This window comes from Bubalus bubalis, chromosome 16, assembly GCF_019923935.1.
Source record: "Bubalus bubalis isolate 160015118507 breed Murrah chromosome 16, NDDB_SH_1, whole genome shotgun sequence".
Taxonomy (NCBI): Eukaryota; Metazoa; Chordata; class Mammalia; order Artiodactyla; family Bovidae; genus Bubalus; species Bubalus bubalis.
The window spans coordinates 9,127,751-9,149,080 of NC_059172.1; the positions used below are offsets into that span (position 1 = coordinate 9,127,751).

The following is a 21,330-nucleotide window of genomic DNA, read 5'->3' on the forward strand; positions in this document are numbered from 1 at the left end:
TAAACCCCCGACTATTCCTCTCAGGCTGAAGACGGTGGGGAGGGATTAGCTCTGGGTGAAAGGCTCAGGTCTGGGCTCTTGGAGACTGGTTTTCTAGAGGGATGAACGGGGTTTTGAAACACGGAAGTCCTTGCTCCTGGAAGGTCAGCTGCCACTCCTTGGGGGAGCACGTGGGGAAACAGGTCTGATCAGCTTGAGGTGGAGATGGAGGCTTGGGGCTACCATCCCGGCTGTGGTGGGAGGAGGGCGGGCCACGCTGACGTCGCTGCAGCTGAAGAACTCACTGGAAGAGGAGCGTGGGTAACATCGGATCGCGATGGCCTGACGGGGGTCCACTGCCAGACTGACCACCAGTGGCGGTGGGGGAGTTTATCTCATTACAAATTTGCAGTTGTGACCAAGATAAATGACTGTTTGGTTTTGGTGGGCCCCTGGGGGGCAGAGGCTTTCATACCATCTGGCTCTGGTGGAGAGAGGGTCTCAGTGATCTGAATACGGAGGTCCTTAGAGAAGCGCAGAGGCCACACCCTTCTCTGGGTGACTGAGTTTAATGTTCATTTCTGGCTGCCCTGAACCCCAGCCTGCCAGTAGCAGTGACAGTACTGTGCAGTTATCAAGCGCTTGGCACGGGCTGAGCGCTTTGCATACATTTTACCATCTAGTGTACAGCAGCCCCGAGGGGCGAGGACTGGTATCTTCATCTTTTGGGGGAGGAAACTGAGGCGCAAAGAGGTTGGTTGCATCCTTCATGTACATATTCGGCAGACTGTGGCCCAGGGGCTCCCGCGCCAACAACTCAACCGCACTGTCTGTGGTTGGGTGAAGAGGCTTCCCTGGGGTGCCTGAAGTTTTCAAGTCACCCATGACTCTGGCTATAACAGGAAATCAGAGTTTCAGAGATGGGTGGAGATAGAAGCTGACTGCCTTTCCTGGCCTCAGAAGATAACTGCTTGGTCAGAAGCTGAGGAGTGACAGGGGATCAGCCAGATGAGGATACAGGCCCCCATAGTGGCCAGCCCCTGCACAGTCAGAGCTGGTGGCAGAGCTGAGCTTCCCTGCTGCCCCTCTAGCCCAGGGGCCACTGCTCCCAGGTACTCTCTGCCTGTTTACCCGGCTTCTCCTACACTTCACTCTGAGAGGCCAGGGGTCCATCTGTCTTGTCACCAACGAGTCCCTGGTGCCCATGCAGACATGGCCTTCGAGAGATGCTCAGTCAATATTTGTGCAAAGAATGAGAGGCTGAGGTGCTCAGCCTGCGGGCTCTGGGCTCTGCCGGCGGGTCTCCCTACGTAAGGGAGGCAGTGGCTCCAGATTTCCACCTAGGAGCCCCAGCATGTGACTGGTAGGACGGGTGGGGGTGGGGCCGGGGTGGAGGGCTGGCCTGGAAGAGGGTCCTCCGGCAAATGCACCTTAATGCCTGCCCCGCACCCCAAACAGCCTGTGGACCCCGCCCAAGAGGTACCAACGGAGCAGGAGCAAACGATTCATTTCCACATCTGAGAAATAAAGGGGGTGGTGGGGCGTGACCTAGGGGTCTGTGCTGGGCTATTGGTACCAAAAGATACAAAAAGGCTCCTGTTCTGGGTTCTGGGGTCCCGGAGCCAGGCTGGGGGCTGCAAGCGAACTTCTGGAGGTGGAGGGGCATTCAGGCAGAAGGCCATCGGTGAGCGCTCTCCACCCCCGACCCCCACCACCCCCGCCCCACACACACCGGGGGCGGGGTAGGGGTATGTACAGAAAGTGGTGCCAATGGGTAGCCTGCGCCTTCGCTCGCCGGGCTCCCAAAACCCGGGTTGTGGGTGTGGCTCCCCCCCCCCCCCCCGGTTTGGATGGGTTGGCACAGGAACCTGCCTGCGAACGGGGGTGTCCCGAGGGCTGGTGGCTGGAGCAGCGCGGGGAGCCTGAGCCGGCAGGGCGGCGCGGGGAGCGGGAGGGCGCGCGCTGGCGGGGTGGGGAAGAGCAGGGGGCGGGCAGCAGCCGAGGGGCGGGCGGCTTTGGGGGGGTGGAGCCCGGACCGCAGCGCCCGCCGCTCGCTCGGCGCCGTAGCCGCCGCCGCTGCTGCCCAGGGCTCGGGACGCAGGGCGGCTGGCGCTCGGCGAGGTTCCGGCGCCCCGGGCTGCCGCGCTCTCGGTCCCAGCCCCCGGCCCCCGGCCCGGCGCCCCCGGGGCTCTCGCGCTCCGGTCTCCGATCCCGTACCCCGACCCGGAGAACGCTCTCAGCTGGCCGAGCGGTCCTGGGCTAGCGCCCCCGGGCCATGAAGAGGGGCCCGTGAGGGGCGCGCGGAGGCGGTGGAAGAGGCAGGAGGAGGGAGGCCGAGGAGGAGAGCGCGGGAGGCGGAGGATGCCGCCGCCGCCGCCGCCGCCGCCCGCCGGCCCCCGGCGAGCCTGACTCCAGACCCGAGGATGGAGCCGGCGCTGGGCGCTGCAGCGGCTCCCGGCGCGCCCCCGACCAGGTACCGGCCGGGCCCGGCGGGCCCCGGGGCGGGAGGGAGCGGACACTCGCCGCAGCAGCCGGGAGGGGCGTGGGCGCGGTGGGAGACGCCCCTCCGCTTGGGGACAGTCGCTACCGGCGGTGCGGGGCGGGGGGAGGACCGCAGCTTGTCGGGCGCAGGAAGGGGCTTTCCGGGGCCGGCGGCGGGTGAGCGCCGCGATCGCCCTGGCCCTCCCCGCCCCCATTCGGGGAAGGCAGCAAACTTGAGTCGCGCGGCGGCCCCGAGGCGCCCGCTCCCCTCCGCGGCGGAGCGCACTCGGGGGCTGCCTGAGGCTTGGCGTCCCATAGCCTGCCGGGCTCGGGGCTGCTGAGACCCCTGCAGACCCTGGGGTCCCTACGTCTGCACCAACTTTCCAAAACCACGCTGCACGCGGAGACGGCGGCTGTCGTCTGCTTCCTGCCCCCAGCCACTGCCCCGCACCCGCACCCACCACTCTGCGATGAACTGGTCTTGGAGGGGGAGGGGGGAACGGGGGCTGCTGGAAGGTGCAGCCCTCCCACGGAAGCCAGAACCACCCGCCTGCTCTTCCCCTCCTGGAGAGCAGCCCCTCCCAGGCTCTGGGAACCCAGAGTGGCCCTAGCCGGGAAGCTAGGGGTTAAAAGGTAAGACCTAATGGTAGCCCTCAGGTGGCACCTTGGCCTGATTTGCGATGCCACATGGTACCCTCCCCCCGCCCTCCATCCTGCGCCCGCCCCCTCCCAGGGTTACCGCTCCTCACCTCTGGTGCGGCTTTTCTCCTGATGGACTTAAACACTGCTCCGAAGCTGGAGGCGTCTAGGGAGTCCAGGAGCCAGAGAATGGGCTTAGACTTTTGACAGAGAGGTGAAGGCAGGGGGTAGGGAGGTGGATGTCCAGAGGGTAGATAAGGACTGGAGGCAGAGGGGACCGGGGGTTGGGGGTGGGAGGTGGGACCGGTGTAGGAGGCAAGCAGGAGGGGGCCCGAGGTACCAGGTACCTGCTTCAAGGGTTCCTCTACCCCTTGAGGTGGGGCTGGCTGCCACAGGCAGAGACCTTACTTAGATGGGCAGTCCCCAGGCTCCGGCCCTCAGCAGCTGGGGACACTTAGGGGCAGCACCATGGCCCTGTTTCTTTCTCCAAGTGCTCTCACCATCATGACTCACGCATTGGATTCACCAGGGAGGTATCAAGCTTCCAATCTATTCTCCTCCTCTCCCTCCTGGATCTTCCGGGAGCTACTGGGGCTTGGAGGGGTGGATTTGCCCTGGGCCCTTGGCCCCCTGAGGGAGGCCCCGAAGCCTGGCATTGCAAACCTTCATTTCCCTGCTGCTGTCCTGATGTTGGCAGGTGAGGGGCTAGGCCAGGGCGGCGGGGTATTGGGGAGGTGAGAGGCTGCCTCTGCTAATGTTGCCCCCAACCCTGCTGAGGCTTTGAAATCCTAGCCCCGCCTCCTTCCTGGCACACACCGTTAACACACACCTCATCGCAAAGCGGAAGCACATTTTCCCCTTAAAATTCCAAATTTCCCTCTTTGCTGAGTATTGCCATGTTTTTGCTTGGAGGGTTCCTCTTCAGCATCTGAAGTCAAGCTCCTCTTGCTGACAAGCTTCCCTCCTGCCTGGCCACCTTTGCCATGGGCAGGTCCCCATTCGAAGGGATGTGTTCTTCTAGGGCCCTAGTTCCCGAGGAGTGGTACTGAGGGGGCTGATACAGGGGTATGAGTATACCGGCCACATCTACACGCAGGAGGTGTGCATCTGTGCTCCGCTGAGTCTGCAGGGGGCCCAGATGCCATGCTCTCACTGGGTGGGGAGAGGCTTGAACCTCCTTCCGCCCACCCCCCAACTCCGCCGCAGTTCCCCTTCCCCACATCCCTGTCTCCCTCCCTTGCCCACTGTGGGTCTCTCTTTACTTTTCCAATTCACTCTGCATTGGTGCGGGGAGAGAGCATTTGATATTCATAATCTGGTTCAGAGAAGGTCCCGAAGCCCTGAGTCACGGTATGGTTTCCATGGAAACAGACTTGTTCATCGCGGCGGTGGTGGGGGAGAAGGGAAACATATAGTAAAAATCCAGGCTCCACAAGTGTGGTTGGAGTTGGACCAGCTCCCTTCATGGGGAACAGGGAGCGGCAGGGCAAGGCTCTGGGGTCCTTGTGGGAGGGGCTGCCTCTCCCCACCCACTGGGGTTAGCCCTCCCACCCTGGGAGCCGCTCAGCTCCTTCTGTGGCTCCTGGCAGGTTCTGCTTCTCCCACGGGCTTTCTGACTAGGTGCTAGGGCTCATGGCCACCAGTGTATGCCTCAGTCTCCTCCTCTGTGAAATGGGAAAGTAAGAGCTCTTCACCCACCTCATAGGGCTGTTGTGAAGGTCAAATGTGTTAACCTGAGGAACACACCAAGAACACGGCCATAGTGAGTGTTCAGTGAGCGCCATTAATTCAAGATGTTGGAAGGGCACTCCCCCTGGCGGTGCATTCACCTGGATCCACCCCTCTGCATCCGGCAAGGTGGTCTTGACATCTGGCGGGGCTGGCCTCCTGCTTCCTGAAAGAGCCTCCCCAGGAACCACCAGTACACCCCCAGCTGGGAACCAGCCATCCCTTTCTTCCTCCCACGGAGCACATGTTTAGGTGGCTGAGGGCCTGAGCACCGTGCTCGGGAGTCCTGGCTCCCATTCAGACCCCACCTGCCTGGGAGGCTTGCGGGAACACATCCTCCCAAGTCCAGATGGCCGGGCAGCGTCCTGTTTCGGCCCCTTGGAGCTCTGAAGACTGAGAGAGGGGACTGGAGCCGGGGCGACCTTCCCGGATCCTGGAGAGGCGGGTTCACCTGTCTGGAGAGGCGGGTTCACCTGTCTGGAGAAGCATCTCCTGGTGAGCCACTGAAGAGGAATCAGGAATTCTCCAGAAAGATAACAGATGCTGGCCTCCTCATCCCTGCAGGTTAGAACCTCTGCTGCTGAAGTGTGCCCAGCGCACCCTGCAAGTCTGGATTGGCTCTGGGCTCCAGCCCAGCAGGCTGGGAGACGGGCGCCTGCCCACATCTGCTTACCCCAGCAACCCGTGTCTCGGCAGTGTCTGGGCAGTGGCTCGAAGCCACTCTGGGCTCCCGTGATGGCCCAGCCAGTCTCCCTCACCGGTCTGTTTTTCAGTTGCTGCTCTCCCCTCCCTGGCCTGCAGACAACCCGTCCTCCTCTCCACGTCACTGGTCACTGTCCCCTTCCTTCCCTCCCATAAGGAGGGCGTCTACTCCGAGCTCCCTAAAAGGCAGTCCCTGCATCAGTACCAGCTCTCAGAGCTACGGCTCATTCTCCACACCTGCTTGCTCTTCCTTCTGTTTTACAGATGGGAAAACTGAGATCCTTGGGCTTTGCCAGTCAAAGCCATCACTCGAGCTGGCCTTGGCTGCCCCCAGCCCCACCCCCGCCCTGGGGCTGTCCTTCCCTCTTCCCTGGCAGCCCCAGGTGGCCCCAGAATCCCCCGGCCCCCAGCCCTCTCCATGCTGACAGTTTCCTGCCTAGGTTTTTCCCCCAGGTCTCTCTGGGCCGCTTTGCCATCCTCATTGGTGTTCACAACACCTTCCCATTTAATACCCTCTGCAAATTTCATTAACGGACTGTTTACTCCCTCTCTCAAGATCGTTAATGAAGATGTTAGTAAGATCTGACCCAACAAAGCTGGGTCTTGGCAGCCCTGCCTTCTCTCCCGGACTCTGTCCCTCAGCTCCTTCCTCCTGGGCTTGCCTCTTCCACCTGGGACCCTTGGGACCTGCCCCTTCTTGCTTTCAGCCCCATGACAAGTGCTTAGGGCCAAGTCTGTTTGAATTAATTTTGTAAGATTACTCGAGGCGCTGTATCAAATGCTTTGCTAAAAATCAAGATATATTACCCTGCCTGCATTTCCTTCATCTACCAGTCTTGTAATTCTATCAAGAAAGCTATCAAGTTTGCCAGGCATGATTTGTTCTTTATAAATCCCCACGGTACTGCGTGGGGCACAGAGTTCCCGCGTTTTCTAAATGTTTAGTGATTCTCTCTTTGTGTTTGCTCCTTGATTAGAGCTGGAAGGCCATGGGCTGGGAATTGTCGCAAACGCTCATCTCTTCCTCTGGGACAGAAAACAGAGCACAGTCCTCCCCTTCTCTGGGTCTCTGCTGGGGAAAACGAGTCACTTAGCACCCACTGCGTCCTTGCAGGGTGCTGAGGGCCCCAAGTTGGGCACCCCTCGACCCCAAGATGGGTGGGTGGGCAGAGGGCCTGGCGCCCTCCCTCAGGGATTCTGTAGGCAGGTGAAGATGACAGACAAGCCCGGTGCTGACATTTCAAAGGTGCTGTGGACTGAGTACCTCGCCTAGTGCACTAAGAGCATTACCGTGATGTTGAGTGTTAGGTTCGTGATCTTATTTAAGGGAGGCAGGTGATCTCTCCTCTCCCTGGGTGCCTGGGAAAGTCCTGTGAGGGTAAGCCTGCCCTGGATCTGAGGTCTGGGTCTCAGCCTCTGCCGTGTTGCTCCTGACGTCTTAAGTGTGCCTTAACAGGGTCAGCACAATAGCTGGGGTGGTTCAGACCACGGGGTTTAGGGGGTCAGGGAAGGAAGCTGCGTCTTTAGGGAGAAACTCAGACAGGTGAGGACTTCGCTGCGTATGCACCTCACACACAGAACCCTGTAACCTGCATCTGGCCCCTCCTCCGCCACTTCTCAGCACGCTGCTCAGCCTCAGTGGGCCTCGCCCCTCCCCTGTGAGATGGTCCCCCGTGAGCAGTTGCTATCGTGTCTTTTTCGGGAGGTCCCTGTTGATGTAGGGGCAGAGGTGCTCATCTGATTGTCAGGGTACCCGTGAGCAGCTCTCCCCAACACTTCTCATCCAGGAGACAGACAACTGGCAGACTGAACTGTCTGGCATCCTTGGGGCCAGCTGGGGGCTGGTGGTAAGTTCTGGGCTTAGGGGCCAGGGGGACCTTCTGGACCTTGAACCCAAACCCTCTGCCCCATTCCAGCCCCTTCCAGGCCAGGTGGTAATCAAGACAGTTTTTGGCATCCTCTTGGCTGCGTGGCATTTGGGCATTTCTGGCCTTGCTGGCAATGAAACCACCCACTCCCCTACCTCTACTCGTCCAACCAGAGCCAGGGCCCCGGAGTGGGGGGCAGAGTCTGTTTTGGTTAGTGCCTATCCGGTGAGACATTGCCCTGTGCCCTCTGCTCGCACCAGTATTTTTTCTAATCTTTGTGATGGGCTTCTCTTTGTCATTCAGCTGGGGAGGGGAGAACCCCTTGGGAAGCGGTGAGATGGTACCCACGCACCTGTGGTGTGCCAGGAACCAGGCAGGAAGGACTGCAGGCAGCTGACGCAGCTGGACCCGCATCCCTCCAACTGACACAGCAGGGGTCTGATCCTTGGAGATGGTCACTAGGTGTTTGCTGGGTGAACTTGCTTCCGGGTCTGCGTGAACGCTGAGGTCAAGGTTGGCGCTGGTGTGTGTGGGGAGCCTGGTGGCCACCTTGGCCCTGCCTGTCCCCTCTAGTCTCCAGGGGCTGGTGCCATTCCATGCTCTTGGGTGTGGTCTGGGGAATTTCAGCTTTGTGGTTAGGGCCAGCGCTTAGGGGTCCTCGGAGCTGAGCTTGAATCCTGGCCCCCACCAAGGACAAGCCGCACACACTTGGACACGCTCCCTCACTTGTGAGAGATGGTAGCAGTACCTGTGGAAAGCCCCCGCTTGGAGGCTCCCATCAAGCGTATTGAGAGGGTGACAGGCAGGAAGGCCAGGGTCTCCAAATGGAGGAAATAGGCCGCAAGTGTCAGGCAGTTTTTAATCCCTCTCTTGAGTAGCAGGAGGAAGCAAACTACAAGTGTCAGACTGTTTTCCCTTCTCTATACAAATTTAAAAAGAGGTTTCTTTTAAAATTCTGCGTTGCCATGACGACACCTGGTTCCACCTGAAGTTAACTTTTCTCAAACCTTGAGCTAACCAGTGCATTTTTCTTATGGAAATGTTTTTCTTAAGCTATGTTAATGAGCTATGTATTTACCCTAGACTCTGTCTTCAACTTGGTTCCGCCTAAGACTCAGAACCAGTCTGACATACTGGTTTGTCAAGTAAAACAGACTGGTTGTCAGGGTCCCCGTGAGCGGCTCTCTGCAACACTTCTCATCCAGGAGACAGACAACTGGCAGACTGAACTGTCTGGCATCCTTGGGGCCAGCTGGGGGCTGGTGGTAAGTTCTGGGCTTAGGGGCCAGGGGGACCTTCTGGACCTTGAACCCAAACCCTCTGCCCCATTCCAGCCCCTTCCAGGCCAGGTGGTAATCAAGACATTTTTTGGTGTCCATTTTTACTTGACAAACCAGTATGTTTTACTCATGCAAATGTTCTCTTAAGCTGTGTTAATGAGACTACGCCTTTGCTTGGAAAACTGCCTTTCTTCAAGATTCATGGCCCGCGACAACTCACCTTGTGCCAACATTATCTCAAAATGCATGTCGTGGGTGAGGGGCCTGGTGCCAGTCTCTGAGTTCTGAGACATTTCCTGTCTCTAATTAGCAGCCTGCTAGTAGCTATATAACATCCGGCTAAAGACTAGCCGGGTGGGGGGCACTCTTTCTGCCCCCTTCTGATGTCTGTGTCAGAATATACTTTAATAAAACTTTATTACACAAAAGCTCTGAGTGATCAAGCCTCGTCACTGGCCCCGGATTGAATCCCTCTCCTCCAGAGGCCAAAAATCCCAGTGCCTTTCACGGCTCAGAAACAACCTTTCAGCATCCCCTCCATCCCATGTAATAGCCCCAAAGCTCAGGTGAGCTTTCCCGGCGCCCAGCCCTCCATCCCATATCCCCACGGGCCAGCTGGGCCTTACGCAGGTGGCCCAAGACTGGAGACTCCAGGATCCAGGGACAGATGTCCTCCCTTCCCAGCCCCTCGGGCAGCAGCAGCGGCCTTCGCTTTAGCTCCTGTTGGCTGTTTCTCATCCTTGAAGCGGGGAGGAGGGGCCAAAGCCCCCGGTATCCAGGGGGCGGGGCCTGGGTACTATTCCGATGACGACCGGCTGCTGGGGAGGGGCGGTGGGGGGACAGGAAACCGGGGCCTTTCCGCCTGGTGTGGGTGCAGAGTGGCCCGCCTACCACAGGCCGGGCTGTGGTAGGATCAGCCCGAGACAGAGAACTGGGCCCTTCTGACTCATCCCTCCCCCGTGAGGAGTCAGGCACACTGGGGCCACGCGGCAGGAGCTGCTGGGGAAAACTTTCCTCAGGTCGGTCGGGACCCCCTGACCGGCAGGACTGTAGGTAGTCCCTGCAGTCTGAACAACGGGGTCTCCAACCTACACAGGTGGTGAGAGCTTCATGGAGGAGGCTGTGGCACTGGTGTAATTTCTTTGAACATTTCCAGGCCACTATTGGCCTGTTTGTAGGTTTGAGTTGTTATTCAGTCGCTCAGTAGTGTCTGACTCTTTGCGACCCCACGGACTGCAGCGTGCCAGGCTTCCCTGTCCTTCACTGTCTCCCAGAGCTTGATTAAACTCATGTCCATTGAGTCGATGATGCCATACAACCATCTCATCCTCTGCCATCCCCTTCTCCTCCTGCCTTCAATCTTTCCCAGCATCAGGTTCTTTTCCAATGAATCGGCTCTTTGCAGCAGGTGGCCAAAGTATTGGAGCTTCAGCATCAGTGCTTCCAATGAATATTCAGGGCTGATTTCCTTTAGAATGGACTGGTTGGATCTCCTTGCAGTTAAGGGACTCTCGAGAGTCTTCTCCAACACCACAGTTCAAAAGCAGAGTAGTCCCTCAAAATCATGCCCAGAGTTGTTAGTGAATCCTGCTCTGTGCCCAGCCCTGTGATAAGCTTCATCAGCTTTCTGTCTCACAATCCAAATATTCGAAACATTCTGTGATCATCTTTCCCATTTCATGGATAAGGACAGCTGAGGCCTATGGAGGTTAAGTGCTCTGCTCAGGGTAAAGCATCAGCGGTAGGAGTCAGCCCAGCCCTGGCTAGTCCCACAACCAGGATGTCCAACCTGCATTCACTCTGCCTCCTCGCACGCCTTTGGGTAAACTTCTCAAGGAGGCTTGGGACACCATGCATGTCCCAGGGTCAAAATATGTGGATATTGGAGTGACCTGCTCTGGAGACATCGAGGCTCATGAGAAATAGTCAAGCCTCTCTGCTGATGGTGAAAAGTTGGTGGATGGTCATCTCTGGATGCTTGTCTTTGGAACCATGATTGTGAGAACTTGCCCCCATCGGAGGTGCCTGAAGGATGTGTGTACTGGTTCTGTGGGGTCTATGGATAAGCCATGAGGCCCAGGGACTCCAGAGATTGTGTGCAAAACACAAGTTTGGATTGGTGTGGATCTGGAGAGAAGGCCCATAGACCTCACAGGGTTTCAGATTGAGGGGGCATGACCCCAGAGAGAAAGAAGCCCTGGGGCTTCCAGTCACCCCTGGGCTGACCTAGACCTCAGAGGCTGAGTCTGGACACCATCAGATCACCTCCTCCCAAGGCTGCGCTGGCTGAACTACATATGGGCATCCTGCTGACCTTGAAGGTTGTTTCAGGACACAGCACTGCTAAACTTGTCCTTGGACTTACTAGGTATGAGGTCTTAAGGACAGTGATACCTGCTCAGGGCTCTCGAGGAGAGCCTTCTGGATAAATCTTGTGTTGGATTCAGTAACAGGAATAGTTGGGTATCTCTTGAGCAGGTGCTTTAATCTTCACTTCATGGATCCTATGAAACACGTAAATGAAGTATTTCCCTTTTCTCATCGGCTGACAGGTAACTCCGACCTGTCTGTGTAACCTCATGGGCTGTTGCGCACTGACCTGGCTCCTCGTTCTTTCGGACTTTCATACCCCTGTTTTCCCCTTGCCCATTTTCATCACATTTTTTTCCTTAGGAAGAAAAAAACTTTGCTGTTTTATGTGTTCTAGACATAACTAAACAAACGTATGGTGGATCATCACTGGCTACTGCAGACACAGGGATTAAGCATTTCCTTTCTGCAGGCTCCATCCCAGAGGCCTGTTTGCCAACTCTGTGCCCCCATCCATCTCTTCCCCCATCCAGTTCCCTCTGCTTCTTGCTCCAGTTTCGGGGACCCCAGAGCCTCGGGGCTCCTCCATACTGACTCCTGACTCTGATGAGCTGTATCATCTGATACAATGATCAGGTTTTTCCCTCTGCTTCTCCTGTCTTCCTGGACTTCACAAAAGCAGGGGAAAAGGGAACAAGGAGAAAAACCAGGAGGGGAGTCATTTCCCCAACTGGGCCTTAGCTGCTCTTCCCAAAGCCTCAGGTCCCCTTTTGGAGGTCTCCCCCTTTTTCAGCTCCCGTCTTGTCTCAGTAGCCCCAGGTGACTTCTGTCCCCCGCCTGAGCAGACTGAGCCGTTTTTCTGTCTGAAAGATGGCGAATGCAACCCTGGTGCCTTGGAATTGCCGGTGGAGAGAGCCAGCCAGCAGTGCCCTGGGGAGAGCAGTGCCCTGGGGGCACAGTGAGATGCCAGTGCTGGGCTTAAGTGCCACACCCTGTCATCAGTTGTCCCTCCAGTTCTTGCATGAGGTGGCTTCTCTCTGTTTCCCAAAGTTAATAAACTCAAACTGGATCAACATGCTCAGTATAAACTGTGCCTTCCTCCCACCCGTCTCCTAGCTCCTCCCACCTGGCAGCTACAGTTAACTGGTTCAGTGCAAGTTCTTGTGGTTGTTTATGCATAGATTCAAATAAATGTGTGTGTGTGTGTGTATAGATATAGTCACATACATTCCCGTTTAAAAAAATGAGAAATGGTTGCACACTATTGCCCATGTCTTTCCTGGCCCTGGACTTAAAAACATTTTTTTTTACTTAATAATGTATCTTGGGTGATGGTTCCACCTTGGTATTTAAACATCTGTGGAGCCTTCTCTGACAGAATCGGTTAAAAAGAAAACGCTAGGGTGGGGGAGAATGTTAATAATGAAAGGGTTAAGTCTCTAGGGAAGAGAAGGGATGCTCATGGGTGGGTGTTAGGAGGTTTAAGAGCCTTCTAATTGTGTGTGTAAAACTGTGGGCACAAATGGATCTTCAGGGAAGAGGGATTGTGTCTCTCCAAGGGGGTCTGTGACCCAGAAAAGACAAAGAACCACAGCATTGGGTTGTGTGGATTAAACAGAGCAGGAGGCAGAGGTTAACTCGTCAGAGGGCAGCGTCCCTCTTGGTTCTTGGGCCTCACCGGGGCAGCCACGGATCGGGCTGAGACAGGGGCAGAGCTGCCAGCCCTGGTAGCCTCTTGGAAGGTGACTGGAACCTTCCCACTTCGAAGGAGGGTTCCTGCATCGTTCAGGGAGGGTGGTCCTGACCCTGAGGATGAAGTACAAGGGCTTCCAGGGATCGGACAATTCCGATGGCCAGACCTGGGAAGCCCTTAAGGGTCACTGGGTTTAGGAAAAAACCGAGGCACAAAGAGGCCAGGGGATGAGTCTAAGGTCACTAGCCAGGCGAATGCAGAGCCTGTGGGTTGCTCCAGCCTATGACATTCGGTGTTCCTTCCCTGCCGGAGCGGAAGGAGACCAGGGAGCCGAGACCCTCCAGATGCTATGAGGCTGCCTGTTGCCGCCTGCCTCATGGTGTGTGGGTGAGGGAAGAGGGGAGCACAGAGCCGAGCCCGCAGCTCGGGTGGGCGTGTCATCCCCCCACCTCGCTGCTCCTGCAACATCGTCTCCCCGCCGCCTGCCTGCCTGCGTCCTCACATTAGACTGCAGCCAGCCAGCCAGGAATTCTGAACCCAGCCGAGACGCCGCGCTAAGGGGCGGCACTGCAGGATGTGGCCACTAGACGGCAGCAGGGAAGCCACTGCGGCGGTTCCGCAGAGAGAGCTCGCCGGCTGGGAGAGTGTGCAGAAAGGCAGGAGCTCCAGGCAGAGGCTTGCCTGGCAGAGGTCTGGGCACAGCGGTCAAGGAGCGTGTCTGCCTCACCGTCACAGTCAGTGCTGATGGGTTCTGAGGGACCTCCTTGACCTAGAAAGCACGCGAGGCATCAATGACAATAAAAATAACATTTATTGAGCACTTCCTCCTCGCTGCTGCTGCTGCTGCTGCTGCTAAGTCGCTTCAGTCGTGTCCGACTCTGTGCGACCCCATAGACGGCAGCCCACCAGGCTCCCCCGTCCCTGGGATTCTCCAGGCAAGAACACTGGAGTGGGTTGCCATTTCCTTCTCCAATCCCCGCTAGGCACTGTACGAAGTAATCAGTCCTAAAAAAACAGCCTTGTTAAAATTATCCCCATTTCTTAGGTGAGAAAACCAGAGGTCCAGGGAGACTGGGGGAATCTGGTCATCCACAGGGCTGGTGCCAGAGCCAACGTCCCAAGCGCAAGGCTGTACCATATTATACGCCTGTTCAGATGACCACTGCTACGGTAATACTTACTTTATGGGTGGGGAAACTGAGGCTCAGAGAAAACGAGTGAGTCGCCCAGGCCCGCGTCCTGCCGAGTGATAGGTCCAGGTAGGTGTGGTTTCATGGCTTGAGCTCTTGGCTCTGAATTCTCGTTCTCCCAGGTGGAGGTGTTCCCACTCCCATCCTGTACCCTAATTTGAAGGTGGCTGGTTCCCAAGTCTGAACTTTCCTTTGAGAGTGGGTGACTCCCAAAAGAAGTTAGATTCCGGACACCCACGTCTAAGGCTTGCCTGGGTTTTGACTCACCAGAGGTGGAGGGAGGCCAGGCCAGAGGCTTCAAGAAGCCCCAGCGAGGGGCTCTGGGGCCCACAGTCCAGCTTAGAGGATGGGGGTATTGAGGGTATCCCTTGCAGTGGCCAGAGCTCCCCTGGGAACAATGGGGCCGGGCCTCAGGGCCTCTGGTTTCCAGGGCAGTTGCTTCCAGCATACCAAGGACGCTTGGCGGGCCCTGGGCCTGGTTCTGCCAGGCTGGCAGGAGAGCAGGGGCATTTCTAGGAGGGCCTGACTTCCTCCATCTTCCCGTTCCCATGCCCTGGCTTTGCCCTCCTTGGAGGTGGGGGGTGGGAGGGGTGACAACGGGGTGGCCTGCCTTCAACATCTTCCCCTCCCGGGTGTCCAGATTGCACCTTGTAAATCTGAGTCCTGCTTTTTAAGGGATTTATAGCATCGCAATGATGCTTTAATTTCTTCTGATTTATTGGCAAAGACCGCAGCTTCCAATCCTGGCCTTACAGTTTTTGGGGGTGGTGGTGGTTCAGGGAAGTGAGGGGAAGAAACTTAAAATGGTTTCCTCCTTGAAAGATGCTCATCTCTAAAGAAAACCTTGGGTGAATTGTTTTTGGAACGGGAATCTTAAGAGTTAAGGGAAGTCTCTTTAAAGCTTCCATTTCCTGTCTTGGTGAGGACCAAAGGGTGCTGAAAGTGGTTGAAGAGGGAGTAGGTCAGGGAGGAGGATTTTGAGCATGCCGCCTTGCTAGAATCCTGGCTCTAAGCTTGGAGAAGTTACCTAACCGTGTAGAACCTCAGTTTTCTTATCTGTAAAATGGAACTATGACCCCACAGGGTTACTGTGAGCGCTAGATGAGCTGATGCCTGCAAAGGGAACATATGACTGGGAGAAACATCACGAGTGCCCAGAAGTACTTGCTTTCCTTCATGTTATTTTACCCATAGTGCTCAGAATAGCACCTGGCTCATGCTAGATAATAACATGCTTGTGAATAAATACAAAGGAAATATGGCCGAATGAAATAGCACTGGTGCTGAAGAATGGACTCCTGAGTAATTTAAAAATATTACTCTGCACGAGTATCGGTGACTTTCCCTACCTGTTCTCAAAAGACGTTCACGCTGGTCTTGGGGCACTTGGGCAGGGCTGGCCTGCACTCTGCATGGGGCACACATAAAGCTGAGACGCTGTTCTCTGTGGGGTCCTCTGAGCAACCCTGCTGATGGAGACAGCGTCTTCTGCTCTCGTGGGGTGAGGCAGTGTGGGACGGGGGTGCGTTTCTCGGCTTATGCCGGAGGTTCCCCAGAACCTCTGACTGCGTCTTTTCCGTTTACTGCCACCTGGTGACATGGTACCGCTTCCTCTAAGCACCAAGTAGGGTTTCACACCTAAACCAGGCCTCCCCGAGCCGCCGTCAGCCCACTGCTGTCTCACCCCAGCCTCTGGGCCCATCCCTAAGCTTCAGCATGCTTCTTCTCCACCAAACTGATGGTAGAAGAGCCACAGCGCCGGCCCAAGAGTCTGATCCAGAGGGACTCGAGTTTCTCCTACATCTTACTTGCTTACCACGCCCATTGGCGTAGTCTCTGAGCCTTAGTTTCATCATCTGAACAATGGGAGTGAGGACCCTGACCTTCCAGCAGGGGCTCTCAGGAAAACAGACTCTCCCTGGTGTGGAGAGCTGGGTGAGTGAGCTGAACCCAACAGCACTCATTTGGGAAATGAGGACCCACTCGTCCCGCCCCCAAGGGGAATTGTGCCCAATAGTGAACGTGGGAAGAATACTCAGAAGGCGCAGGCGTTCACCCAACCTCCACGAGCCCAGTAGTTCAACCAGACCAGACAGCAAAGGGAAGAGCATGCTCTAAGTCTCAGAAGTCATCTGAACGTTGCCTTCTAACATCTGGCGCCTCTCGCACTGATTCACAAATGAGCAGGGGACATTAATTACATGCATGTCTGAAGGCCCAATATTGGTAGCCTGGAGGAACAGTAAGTCAGGTCTCCTTGGAGGGAAGGAGTGTGGGCTCTGGGGAACCTGCTGGATGGGGGTTAAGCCAGGCATATGGGTTCAGGCAGTTTTCTCCACCTCTCTGTGCCTCAGCTTTCTTGCCTGTGAAATGGAACTGATACTGGCTTCCACGTAAAGTTCTTGCAGAACACTGATGAGCCAAGGTAGGTAAACTGCTTAGCGCTTAGGAAATACTCATTGGATACTAACCAAAATGATGCTGTTACCTTGGTGCTTTCACTTAGGGTTTGCAAAGAGCGTGAAGGTCAGGGATGCTCCCTGGTCCACTTTTGCTTTGAGTTTCAGGTAGTCGTTCTCCTCTCTCTGTGTGGGTGGAAGAGGAACCTCGCTTCCTTTCTGTCCCTTCCTCCCGGGCTTCAGCGGGTGGGCTGCCTCCACTGAGCTGCCGTTTCCACCTGGAGATCTGGGGTGAGGCTCCTTGCTCTTCCTGACTTCCGCTAACCCCCATTGGGGAAAATCACTGAACAAGGTGAATCGCAAAGGGTCAGGATGCTGCGGATTTTAAATGCAGAACCCATCTGGACTGTGCTACAGCCGGCCCCGTTTTCTGGGATAACTTTGACCCCGACGGTACCATTGTTGGGCACTAGGTAGTGGATCTGGTTGGGTCAGTCCGATCACCAGAGCTGAACTGAGCTGGCCAGCTTGGGGGTGTTTGTGTCCAGTGGATTTCTGTGCACCTCTCTTGGGTGGTAGCTGGGAGGGGTGCCTCTCTGGGGTGGTTCCCTAAATGGGGCACTGACTCTCAGCTGGGCATGCAGGCTTGCCAGCCCCCTGCCCACTGGAGCATCATTTTCTCATAGGGTATGGGTAGTGGGTGAGAGAGGTGAGTGAAGGGGTTGGGATGCTGCCTGGGACTCAGAGGGCTGGACCCAGGGACTCCGAGATGGCACTGGGTTACCTGGAGCCCTGAGTCTCAGTGGGTAGATCTAGGAGAGCAGACAGGGCTTGCGTTGCCCAGCCCTAGGGAGCTGTCCATGGGCATGCGACACAGGGGAGAAGAGGTCGGAGGGGGCACTGGGAGCCCCGCTTCAGCGCCACTCCTCTCCCTGTCTCCTTGCAGTCTGCTGGCCATGGGACTGCTGCACGGGCTGTGACTGCCTGCGAGGCCTGGAGACCCGGCAGCTGTGGACTGCCCAGCGCCGAACAGCCCCTCTTTGGTGAGTTTGTGGAGCCCTCCCTCGCCTTTGCCTTCCCCAGGGCGGGTCACTGAGCTGGCCTCTCTTGGCTGGGGGGGAGGCGGGGGGGCAACTTCCAGATGCTCAAGTTGGCCCCTACCCCGGGACCCCAGCACACCCCCACTTTCCCTGCCCTCCCATTCCCCGCATTTCCTCCGTTCCTTGAGATGCCCCTTCTCTTCCACCCTTCTCCTTCTCTCTGCCTGGCCTGGGTTCTCTGGGGCCACTGAGGAATCACAGTGGGGTCCCCGAGCTCACCCTGTGGGCTGAAGGGGGTGAGGGCCTAAGGGTGGAGGCCCTTGAGGACTGGCTGGGGGAGGGGTGCTGGAGGAACCAGTTCATCCAGCTAAACCAGTTCACCCACGTGTCAGGACCCCTTCCTCAGTAGACGTGTGCATACTCAGTTGTGTCTGACTCTGTGACCCCACAGACTGTGTAGCCCGCCAGGCTCCTCTGTCCATGGGATTCTATAGGCAAGAATACTGGAGTGGGTTGCCATTTCCTTCTCCAGGGGATCTTTCCCACCCAGGGATTGAACCTGTGTCTCGTGCGTCTCCTGCACTGGCAGGCGGATTCTCTACCAATAGCGCCACCTGGGGGCCACCCCCTTCCTTAGGGGCCAGGAGCAAATCCTAGAGGCCACTGGGGCCTGGGAAGGGGTGTTTCTCAGCAGCCCCTGGACCCTGTCTGCTCTGGGCCACCTGCCTCTGAGGGAGTCCATGAGCCCCGAGAGTCCTCCACTGGAATAAGCTGGTCACCTGCATCTGTAAATTGAGTGGGGGGAGCAGGAAGGGCTTTACGACGTTGTCCACCTTCCCCAGCCTGGTGGCCAGAGGTTGCTAGCAGCCCACCCGCTCAAGGCGTGCAAGGGTTCTTTTTGCACGGGGCCTTGGGTCAGGGGGCGGCATCTGACACGGACCCTTCTTCCTCCTGGGGGTGGACAGAAGACAGAGGAAAGAGGACCATATGGGGAAGTGGGTGCCAGCTCATGGGAGTGGAAGAAGATGCAGGTGGCCCAGGAGATGCCAGCAGGGGTGGATAGGCAGAGACAGGGGAATGGCTTGAGGTGGGTGGGAGCTGGTCGTTCCCCAGGTATGGGAGTTGAGGGAGTTAGGGTCTTGCCCGGTCAGGCCACACTGAGGTACTCAGTTCTAATGGGAGGCCCCACAGTATTCTGTAGGTTAGACCCTGGGGTATGGGAATGGGTTTGTTCAGTCCCTAAGAGCCCCCGGGAGTCCCCAGAGAATGGTAAAGTCTAGCGTAGGAGCCCCTTCAGTGCTCAGGTGTATTTGGGAGCACTAAGCCATGGAGCTGGGGCCCCTCCCCTGAGGGCTGGAGACCCAGCTCCTCTAGGGGAGCAAGCCGGTGCCCCCCTCCGGCCGTCAGGGGCACCCAAGCCTGGCTGCTCCCTGACGGCTGCCTGCCTTGGCCCCCAGACCTCACATGCTGGAGAAGCAGCCCCATGAAGGTGCCCAGCCATGCAATGTTCCTGGAAGGCCGTCCTCCTTCTTGCCCTGGCCTCCATCGCCATTCAATACACGGCCATCCGCACCTTCACGGCCAAGTCCTTCCACACCTGCCCGGGCCTGGCGGAGGCTGGGCTGGCCGAGCGGCTGTGCGAGGAGGGCCCTACGTTCGCCTATAACCTCTCGCGCAAGACCCACATCCTTATCCTGGCTACCACGCGCAGCGGCTCCTCCTTCGTGGGCCAGCTCTTCAACCAGCACCTGGACGTCTTCTACCTGTTTGAGCCCCTCTACCACGTGCAGAACACACTCATCCCCCGCTTCACCCAGGGCAAGAGCCCAGCCGATCGGCGGGTCATGCTGGGCGCCAGCCGGGACCTCCTGAGGAGCCTCTACGACTGCGATCTCTACTTCCTGGAGAACTACATCAAGCCGCCGCCCGTCAACCACACCACCGACAGGATCTTCCGCCGCGGGGCCAGCCGCGTGCTGTGCTCCCGGCCGGTATGCGACGCCCCTGGCTCGGGGGACCTGGTGCTGGAGGAGGGGGACTGCGTGCGCAGGTGCGGCCTGCTGAACCTGACGGTGGCCGCCGAGGCCTGCCGCGAGCGCAGCCACGTGGCCATCAAGACGGTGCGCGTACCTGAGGTCAACGACCTGCGGGCCCTGGTGGAAGACCCCCGCCTAAACCTCAAGGTCATCCAGCTGGTCCGGGACCCCCGGGGCATCCTGGCCTCCCGCAGCGAGACCTTCCGTGACACATACCGCCTCTGGCGGCTCTGGTACGGCACCGGGCGGAAACCCTACAACCTGGACGTGACGCAGCTGACCACGGTGTGCGAGGACTTCTCCAACTCCGTGTCCACCGGCCTCATGCGGCCCCCGTGGCTCAAGGGCAAATACATGCTGGTGCGCTACGAGGACCTGGCCAGGAACCCCATGAAGAAGACTGAGGAGATCTACGGGTTCCTGGGCATCCCCCTGGACAGCCACGTGGCGCGCTGGATCCAGAACAACACGCGGGGAGACCCCACCTTGGGGAAGCACAAGTACGGCACGGTGCGAAACTCGGCGGCCACGGCCGAGAAGTGGCGCTTCCGCCTCTCCTACGACATCGTGGCCTTCGCCCAGAACGCCTGCCAGCGGGTGCTAGCGCAGCTGGGCTACAAGATGGCCAGCTCGGAGGAGGAGCTCAAGAACCCCTCCATCAGCCTGGTGGAGGAGCGGGACTTCCGCCCTTTCTCGTGACCGGGGCTCCGCGGGTGGGGGCAGGGGGCACAGGGTGTCGGTTTTGATAACATGGACCGTTTTTAACTGTTGCCTTATTTCCCCCTTCCCTCTCCACCCGTCTTTGGTGTCCTACCTGCCCCCTGTCTGTCCCCTTCCCCTTCCACCTGCCTCTCTTTGTCTCTGAAATTTGCACTATGTCTTGGACAGGAATCCCTGGGGCAGAGGGGGCGAAGTGGGGTCCAGCTCCCACCCCACCCCGTTCAGACACTCGAGTGTGTGTCCCTGGTGGATGGTGACAATGTTTACAAGCACCACACTTTCACATTCACATGTGCACGTATACACACACACACACACACACACACACACACACACGGGCGCCTGAGAGGAGAGACACCCCAAACCACACAACTTCTGAGGTTTTTTGAATGGACGAGTGGTCAGCGTATGGTAGTTTTTGCACTGTCTTACTTCAACAAGGTAAGAGGTTAAAAACAAAAAGGCCACCTCTCTCTAATTTATGAATGGTGTTTATCCCTCCCCATCCTGTTTCTGCTCCCCAATATCTGCTGCCCCCCACTCCTTGGAGCAGAGAAAACTGCCCTTTCCTGCCCATCCTTGCCTGTCGGTGAGCAGGTTTTTACTGTGAGGTGAATGTGGACCTTGTTTATTTCTTCCAGTCTGTGGCAACGCTGTGTCTGTCTGTCTGAGTTTTGTGGCTGCCCCTGGACCAGTGATGGCTGATAAATATTATGGTTTTCTGATTGATCTTGGGGTCCATCTGTGATATCTCTTTGTGCCAAAAAAGAAAAAAAAAAAAAAAGAGTGGTTCAGTTTGCTAAATGAACATTGAAATGCTTTATCTGTTTTCTGTAAATAAAAGAGTGCAATAATGTCTGAGTGTGATTATGGGACATGTGAAAGGGTGAAGGCAGAACTTGGTGGGGTCTAGGTGTTTCTGGCTTTGGGGAGGAGAGACATGGAGATGGAGGAGGGGATTCGATGACCAGTTGCTGGTTTTCAGGATTCGTATCACCCTCAACACCCTCAACAGTGAGCACAGTTTCATTTCCCTTCGGTTAGTTGAGACCAGTCACCTGATAGCCAGGGGGTGATGCTCAAAATATTTACCAAGTGGTGTGGCTTGCTGGATCAGTGTCTGGAGATCCTGATGTCCTGGTGACTCTTTCCTGTGCCAGATGTTACTCCTTTTATTGCTGGGTCTGGGGCCAGGATAGCCGGGGAGGGAAAAGTATTCCAGAGTGGGTCGACTCAGGGCAGTGGCCTCTCAGCGGTCTGGATGC

General features: G+C 57.2%; 1 protein-coding gene across 5 annotated transcripts; it reads left to right on the top strand.

Annotated features, from left to right (window-relative positions):
- Positions 1-2,024: 2,024 nt before the first annotated feature.
- Positions 2,025-20,921, top strand: CHST1 (carbohydrate sulfotransferase 1). Of its 5 annotated transcripts, none has more exons than XM_025266172.3 (4): positions 2,025-2,452; positions 4,805-5,391; positions 17,216-17,312; positions 18,767-20,921. In XM_025266172.3, exon 4 carries the CDS (start codon positions 18,809-18,811, stop codon positions 20,042-20,044), a length of 1,236 nt encoding a protein of 411 aa, XP_025121957.1. In that variant the 5' UTR covers positions 2,025-2,452; positions 4,805-5,391; positions 17,216-17,312; positions 18,767-18,808; the 3' UTR covers positions 20,045-20,921. The 5 variants fall into 5 exon arrangements, with proteins under 5 accessions (XP_025121957.1, XP_025121955.1, XP_044785160.1 ...); XM_025266170.3 differs by lacking the exon at positions 4,805-5,391 and adding an exon at positions 16,225-16,295; XM_044929225.2 differs by lacking the exon at positions 4,805-5,391 and adding an exon at positions 16,438-16,560.
- Positions 20,922-21,330: the final 409 nt, after the last annotated feature.